We start from the raw sequence: 8,453 nt of genomic DNA on the forward strand, positions 1-8,453 counted from the left end.
CGAGGGGCCAGATTTTCTCCCCTTTTTGCATACGATGGACTCGCTTCGTTGCGGGGATTTTAGTTTGTAGTTCTTCGAGAACTGAAGCTTCGGAGAGGGCTTGACTTCTGGGTCTCGCGGACCGTACTTTTATGGGCTTTGCTTCAGCAGCAGCGCACCATTCACGACGTAGCGAGTGGGGATTCACTGGCGAGAATCGTTTTGGCGATGTTGCTGAAAGTGTGTTACGCGCGATTGGTTTACTCTAAGTCGAATGACAGGTGAGTTTAGAATGCCCAGGCGACGAAAGAAAGAATCATGGATGTTTTCTAAATATAAGTCATGGTTATAAATATTCTTTATAACCATGAATATAATTTAGCGGACTTCACATTCATTAAGAAAAATAAGACATTCATTTAGTTTAAAATATATATTTTGGTCTTCAACCAATATTTCTTTAATTCAAAGAAATATTTCCCTTCGACCAATAGATCGTATTTTATAATAAAACAATCTTACATTAATCCCAATAACATTTTTCTGGCTGAAATAAATTATTTTTGTTATTCAAAGTGCATATATTTATCCTTTTATAGTAATCTAGTAATTTTTTTATAGTAATATAGTAATCCTTTTTTTTAGTGTAGTATGTTTATTATGTGTAACATATAAGTGTGCTAGCCAATTACTGCAAAATATTGAATAATTTTAAACCAGCGATTAGGCGATTAATTCATATTAAAAGGCAATACTTTTTTATCTGCAAGATTCAAAATATTGTTAAACTGTAAATAGGGGCGTCTACCGTTGATGTGATTGCGCGTGCGTCTCTTTTAATCGCTCCTCCTGTAACATTGACCTCTGTTCCGTTAGGGTCTTTTCTTTACGGAACATCACACATGCATTTTCTGTCTTAAGACGATCTGAAGGTAACGCGGCTTGCCTGCTCCCTCGGCGACGTTTTTCCATTGTTGAGCGCTGGCCTGGATCTCGAAGCGCTGTGGCTCTCGACCAGCGCCTTCTGCATTATGTTACAGGAGTACACTTAAATGAAATAGTGTGTGAACTCTGTTGCGCCCTACCATGGAGGTCGAGTCGAAGGTACGTTGGCGTGTTAAAATTTTTGCGCAACTGCAATGCACAGTAACGTACGTTGCTGTGCATTTTTACGGGTTTCTTTTTTATGACTTATAGTAGTATTTAACCATTTGCATACCTATTTATAGTTTGTAGTTTTTTTATAATTTGTCTTTTTTGGTCAAAGTTATTTTTATTGTTCTTGAAAATTCTTTTATTTGGTTGAAAATGACTAGAAATGTCTCATTAAGGCCTCAATTATTATTTCACCTGAGTGCAGAACCATTTGGCAATTAGTTTAATTTTAGACGTTATTGGAGAAAGTTCTACTAATACGAATTGAAATGGAGTTTCTGGAAACTATTTGCTAATTTGTTCATAAAATTTGTTTATAACAAATGAATGGAATATTAAACATATTATTTGAATTCTATGAGTCCCCAAACATTCATTTAAGACAATATAAAGTTTATGTAATCAGTTATTAAAGCGTAAAAAATTGTTATGTACAAAATTTTAGTACTTCCATACTTTGAGTGTCAAAATTATTAATAAACAAATACAGAAAATGAAATTTCTAGCGTCAAACTCTCTAGAATTTAATGAATTTTAATTTAAAATAAAAAATTCAAAATAGGACCAAAATTGAAGGCTCTAGATATTTTTGAATGAAAAAAGTTGCTTTTCCTTCTACTGTGTTCGCCTTCGACTCGACCTCTATACTAGGCCACAATAAAGTTCATAAACTATATTCCATTCAACTGTCTCCTGTAACAAAATGCAGAAGCCGCCGGTTGAGAGCCGTCCAGCTGCGAGACCGAGTCCAGTGCTGAACAATAGAAAAAGGTCGCCGAGGGAGCAGACAGGCTGCGGTACCTTGAAATCGTCTTAAGCCCATTTTCTGTGTCTGAATTAAAAAATACTTTTATTTTGTCAAAAAAATGCCGCCTCAGTTTCGAATAACAAATCGCAATGACTGTAAATGCTAAAATTTGAAAAAAAATGACGAAGAGATACTTCTTTAAGAGCTCCAGACTCTTCTGAATGTTGTAACTTTGGTAAAAGATTTCGTCAAGTCTTGTTTGAAGATTTTAATTCAGTACTCAGCGAACACGCTCAGCCATTGTTGAGAGTGCGTGGCCAATGTACTTATATATTAATTCTACATAATTTTTCGAGGTCCGTGACAATTGAGGTTTTGGATGCAAAAAGGAGATACAGAATTATTTTGCAGTAGTGGAGAGGCCCCCGAGCACTTGAAAATAAAGTCTCGAATTTTAATTTTTAAGATATATATTCACAATGAAAATTTAATGCCGCATCTTTTTCCTTATGTTAAAAAAATATGTACCTTTTTTATTTTTCGAAATATTTATGAAAAACTGGTTTTTTCTCTGATTAAAATATTTTGAATTTGTTCACTTTAACTCGCAACGAAATGAGAAGTTTTTAATATTTTGTAATAAAACTGATCGCAAATATGCATCATCATGTTCTACGACGGATGACTATAGCGAAAGTTCAAAATGTTTATTAAAAAAATTGTTAATAATTTTTTTCCGAGATGGTGCATAATTCGTGCACAAACAATTTCCAACGTTTCGGGTGTCGAGCGAATTTTGAACAAGCGAAAACTGTCAGTGAGAAAGTTGTTCAGGAAGGTTCAAGGAAATTTTGAGCTCAATTGGATTAGTACTTAAGAAACTGTTGATGTTTTAATTTTCTGGCACAATGGATTTTCTCTCGCGTAGACTATGGTCCGGCCGGTAATCCGCTGCCCCAGCGTTAGGTACAAGTATGTCTCATAGCCAACCTAGTTTTTGTAATTAAAAACACAGTAAATATAAGAACAATTGTTTATTAAGTATAAAAACTATTTTTCAATGTAAAAATTAATATTTTGGTGCTAAAGATAATAATTATGTTACAACTCTTCGTATTAAAAAATAATTAAACAGATTTTTCAAAGAAATAATGTATTCCAATGTATAAAATTCAAGTTTCCTTCTTTCTTCCAAACGATTTTTATTTCACCAAAATTTTTCTAATGTAAAAAAGAACAATTTAGTTTGTTCACGGAAAATATAAATTTTGAAAATACTATTTAGACTCCTACAAATTTTGGTATTTCGAAGAGTTTGTTTAAAGAATTTCTAACAATATTTTATAAAATCACACTGTTTTATTTTATTTTTCCAATTTGGTAAAAAGCGCTTTCAAAAATAGTTGCACAAAAAACAGAATATTTATTAAATAATTATTTTCCTCTATGATTCACATTTTTACATACACAATAATAATGTATCTATTTAATAATATCATCATTATCATTACTGCGATACTTAGAAATATATTTTAATTTCTGTTTCAAGACATTTCTCAATTATATTAAGCAAGGAATAATTTATTAATTTATTATTACATACCGTATTTCTGCTACATTTAAGTACATTTCTTTGCTACAAACTTTCGTGCTTCCTTCGTTTTCTACAATTAGTAGGTTTACAATTATTTTACATTTTGTAATTTGAAAACTTCACTATATTTATATCGTAGAGTTTTGTATAACTATTAGTATAATTTAATCAAACAACTTTTATATCTCACATAATATTTTAACGATGTGCTCTGCTAATCGGCACTGACTTAACTAAAATGATATATTTCAATTTTGGTAAATAAACCAGCCAAAAGCCTATGTAGGTATATTTACAAATAGAGGTCAGGCGAAGGACATGCCGAATACAAATAAAAGAAACGTAGAGAGATTCTTTATTTTTAGGATTTTTATGAAGTGCATATTTCTAGAAATGGCAACATTTAAATATTTTCATTAGATAAAAAGAAATATTGATTATAAACAATTACTTTTCATATTTCTCGTATTTTAATTACTAAAACGCCGCGCTCTGTGAGACAAACTTATACCTAAGGCTGGTGTAGCGGTTTACTGGCGGGGCCGTAGTCTACGCGGGAGAAAATCCATTGTGCCAGAAAATTAAAACATCAACAGTTTCTTAAGTACTAATCCAATTGAGCTCAAAATTTCCTTGAACCTTCCTGAACAACTTTCTCACTGACAGTTTTCGCTTGTTCAAAATTCGCTCGACACCCGAAACGTTCGAAATTGTTTGTGCACGAATTATGCACCATCTCGGAAAAAAATTATTAACAATTTTTTTAATAAACATTTTGAACTTTCGCTAGTCATCCGTCACAGAACATGATAATGCACATTTGTGATCAGCTTTATTACAAAATATTAAAAACTTCCCATTTCTTTGCGAGTTTAAGTGAACAAATTCAAAATATTTTAATCAGAGAAAAAAACAGTTTTACATAAATAATTCAAAAAATAAAAAAACTACAACTTTTTTTATGAGGTGAAAAAGATGCGGCATTAAATTTTCATTGTGGATATATATCATGAAAATTAAAATTCGAGACTTTCTTTTCTAGTGCTCAGAGTCCTCCCCACTCCAGCAAAATAATTATATATTTCCTTTTTGCATCCGAAGCCTTGTCACATTTGGCGGGCAATGCCTACAATGCAATGCCCGATTCCGGTCTTTGTCTTAATATATATAATTCCGCATTCTATACTCTGCCTGTTAATACATACTTCCTTCCTTGTTATATTTTTATTATTATTTTATTTGCTTAATCTTTGGTTTCCCAGCTTTAGAAGTTACTCGAAGAACCAGTATCTCCTTGGACCATTTTTAGGTGCCTCATGTTTCTTCTGTTGGCTTAACTGGTTTCATTGCTTCGGTCTCCTTTTTCAGTGTTTTTCTTTGTATGAGTAACCTGCTCGAACTTTAGTTTTAATTTATTCTCCTTGTTTGTATTTTTAATACATATCTTATCTCGAGCGCTCGAGAAATTTTTATATATACTGTTTATGACAAAGCACACTTGAAACGTTCAGACCAACTATATATTTTTAACGAATAGACAGATTTTTTTGCAAAATTGCATGAAAAGATATATTGAAAGATATAAAAGAAGTATTTACGAATGGCTAATCTTAATGTGAAAGATTTTAAAGATTGAACTATTTTTGTTTGAAAAAATTGAATACTTCCTATACGAATTTTTTCTGCTCGATGAACACGTTACAGAAAACACAATTGTAATGAAAACAATCGTGTTAAATAATTTCAAATTGAAACGTATATATCTCTGATTTCAGATTGCGAGAATCAGACAAAAAAACTGTATTTATGGTGCTGAAGAAGAGTGAAAGAGAAAAGAAGAAACTTTTAGAAACAGTTCTTAAACAACTGCGTCAATTAGTTCAAGCAACTCAGCAGTAATCAATCAACGATGAAATAATAAGTTATGATACTATTAACAGTGCTTTAGACTAACCCTGGTTAATTTAAGGTGAAAGCAACGCCAATGTGTCTCACTATTTTGCAGTTGTATATATTTATAATAAAATTGTATACATGGTGTCTAAGGAGTATTTTCGTTTCTCGTAATGGCACATAGAAAAAAATTTCAAATCGAAAAGTCTCAGAATATTTTTGGGCCGGTTGCGTAACTTGGGTACTGCAAGGTATTGAAATTGCATGTATGCGTACAGTTAGTTGCCAGTGTGCGTGCGATCCCAAAAAGTAGTATCTCCTACCACAGTAACTTCACTTTGCTTCTACCTTTAAAAAAAAACAAGTGCAATTACGAATGCCATTGTCTGTTTGAATCGGATGTCGCAGTTTTTTGCTTCTTTAATTTGTAAACCTCGTGGCCCAATATTATGGCGCAAGCTCATAATAATAAAAATATTACCTATTCATGACTAGTATCTAAAAGAAAGTCATTTCAGCGACAATAAAAACTTTGTCAAACAATCAATTCATTTATGTAAGCATGTTCTAGATAAAATATTGGCTCACCAAAATTCGGTGAATGGAAAAAATGGAAATGTAAGCTAGGTTCTTCGAAATTTGGTGAGCGTAGCGCAAAAGAATTTCAGCGAGTCTAGATAATTCACACATTATTGCAAATAATCAGTGACCGTCCCTCATCAAAGTAGAATTCAATTAAATGTTTTGAAAGTTTCTTTCTAACTATTTCCAAATTTAGCAACCGAGAAATTCAAAAATCGTTAAATTCAAAAACATGAGTGCATCCTAATTTAGTAGTAGTTTACGTTCGACCAAAGTTTATGAGTTTGGAAATCGTTTTAAATAATTACATGTTTTCAGAAGAATTAAAAAAATTATAGGTGAATGAAGATATTTCTTAAATTATTCAAGAGAATTCAAAGATATTTAACAGAATTCAAGAAATTGCTAATGAATTCTTAGAACTCGAAACAATTCTGCAGATTTTAAAAGACTCTGAGAAATTCAAATTAATTCAATGTGTATTCTAAATATTTTAAGAAAAATCAAGATCCTTTAAAAGAATTCAAATTATTTCAAGTCAATTTAAAGATTTATACAGAATTCTACAAAATTGAAAAAGTGTGCATCCTAATCCAATAGCAGTTCACCAGTCGTCCATAGTTTCTAAATTTAGAAATAGATGAACAGAATTTTAGGTTTTGAAAAGAATTTAAAAAATTAAAAATAAATCAAGTTATATCCTAAATAATTTAAGACAATTCTTTTAAATATTTAAAAGAATTTAAAATATTACATGTGAAGTCTAAGAAATCGACATGAATTCTACAGAGTTTAGAAGAATTAAAAAAATTGTAATGGCATTTAAAGACTTCTACAGAATTCTGCAGAATTAAAAAAATCTGAGTGTACCTTAATTCTGTAGTAATTCACCTTTGAGCGAGATTGATGAATTTGGAAATAGTTGAAAAAAATGGCATGCCTTCAAAAGAATTCAGAGAATTAAAAAAATTGGATTGAACTTAACCTTCATCAGGGACGGTCACTGATCATTTGAAATAATGCACGAATTATCTAGGCTCGCTGAAATTATTTGTGCTACGTTCACCAAATTTCGAAGAACTTAGCCTATATTTTCATTTCTCCCATGCACCGAATTCCGGTGAGCCAGTATTTTATCTAGAACATGTGTAAATAAAAGAATTGACTTTTAAAAATTTCATGTCAATGAAATTACTTTCTTTTAGATACTATTCATGAATAGTTAATATTTTTATTATTACTTGTTTGCGCTCAACGATGTGTAGCCTTATCAGGTTTACATATTAAAGAAGCAAAAACTGTGTCATGTAGTTAGGTATTATGTGAAGTTATTGTAAAAAACATAATTATAATTCCGGTTAAATAAATATTATAATAATTCTTGTTTAAGAATTGTAGCTGAAAAATCGTTAAAATATAATTTAAATAAACTGCACTCATGGTCATGCAGTGCATTATTTGTTTTAAATATATAAATTATGGGCAGCACTCATTTCCACCATGACTGAATGTCCAGGAGTATGTAACGCTAATTATGCACTGCATGTGCGGAGTGGAGTTATATACAAAGTACTATATTATTTATTTATTTATAACATACTGCATGTCAATAGTTAACAAAGCTAACATCAAAAAAATAAATATATATGCATTTTCAAGTGTCCTAAGTTAACAACGAAGTGTTCAAACTACTTGCAATTGCTTGAAAATGTTTAAAATTAGTGTAAAGAGTTTCTAGGGATGCAGAATTATATTGGTGAACATATATACAAAATTGTTTATTGGTTATAAACGAATTATGCGAACATATTCTTTCTTAAAGATTAACCAGATGTACAAAATTTATTCCAAAAAATTTGTGTCGCAGTATACGTAAATATGATAATGAATTACGAATTATTACATATTACGGTTTTTTAACATTATTATCCAATTTTATTTTTAAATTCACTTTTTAGCTGCTATTAAATATACAGACTTACGGTTCTTCACGGAATGGACTAAAAATGACTTTTCAGTAATAATTTCACACATTATTTTATTTTCCTGTAAAATAGGTTAATTGCTCAAACAATTTTAACCAAAAATTGTACAGTTCAGCTATTTTTTAACATATATATTATTTCAACTATATTAAATATCAGCATCTTAACAATGACTTTCTCTGCATAAATAATTTACCAGAAAGTAAACATTTTTTCGTTTAAATGAGTTTATAAACTAATTAATGATTTTTCTACTTTTTACCACAAAAAACGTAGGTTCTTGTTAAATAAATCTTAAGAAACTACTAAAATATCTATTTGTGTACAAGTGCGCAAAATAGGCGATTGAGGACGAGTTTGGAACTTGCAGTATGAGCCGGAGGTTCGAAGGACGATTTAGGGGTAAGGGTTAAAGACAATTGCTGCTATCACACGAGTAGAAAACGCCTATGCGCACATATATCACACGCTATTTTTCACAAAAACCGCCCGAGAATAATAATTATACATCTAGGGG

The 8,453-nt window shown here is 30.9% G+C and overlaps 1 protein-coding gene across 1 annotated transcript in view; it reads left to right on the forward strand.

Moving 5' to 3' along the window:
• Positions 1-5,521, forward strand: part of LOC117177698 (exocyst complex component 6B) — a 292,026-nt gene extending 286,505 nt beyond the window's left edge. Inside the window, exon 13 of the mRNA XM_033368566.1 lies at positions 5,252-5,521. Coding sequence (XP_033224457.1) covers positions 5,252-5,375 — 124 coding nt within the window. The 3' untranslated portion in view covers positions 5,376-5,521. The remainder of the gene's footprint in view (positions 1-5,251) is intronic.
• The last annotated feature ends 2,932 nt before the right edge of the window (positions 5,522-8,453 follow it).

Source organism: Belonocnema kinseyi, chromosome 8, assembly GCF_010883055.1.
Source record: "Belonocnema kinseyi isolate 2016_QV_RU_SX_M_011 chromosome 8, B_treatae_v1, whole genome shotgun sequence".
Taxonomy (NCBI): domain Eukaryota; kingdom Metazoa; phylum Arthropoda; class Insecta; order Hymenoptera; family Cynipidae; genus Belonocnema; species Belonocnema kinseyi.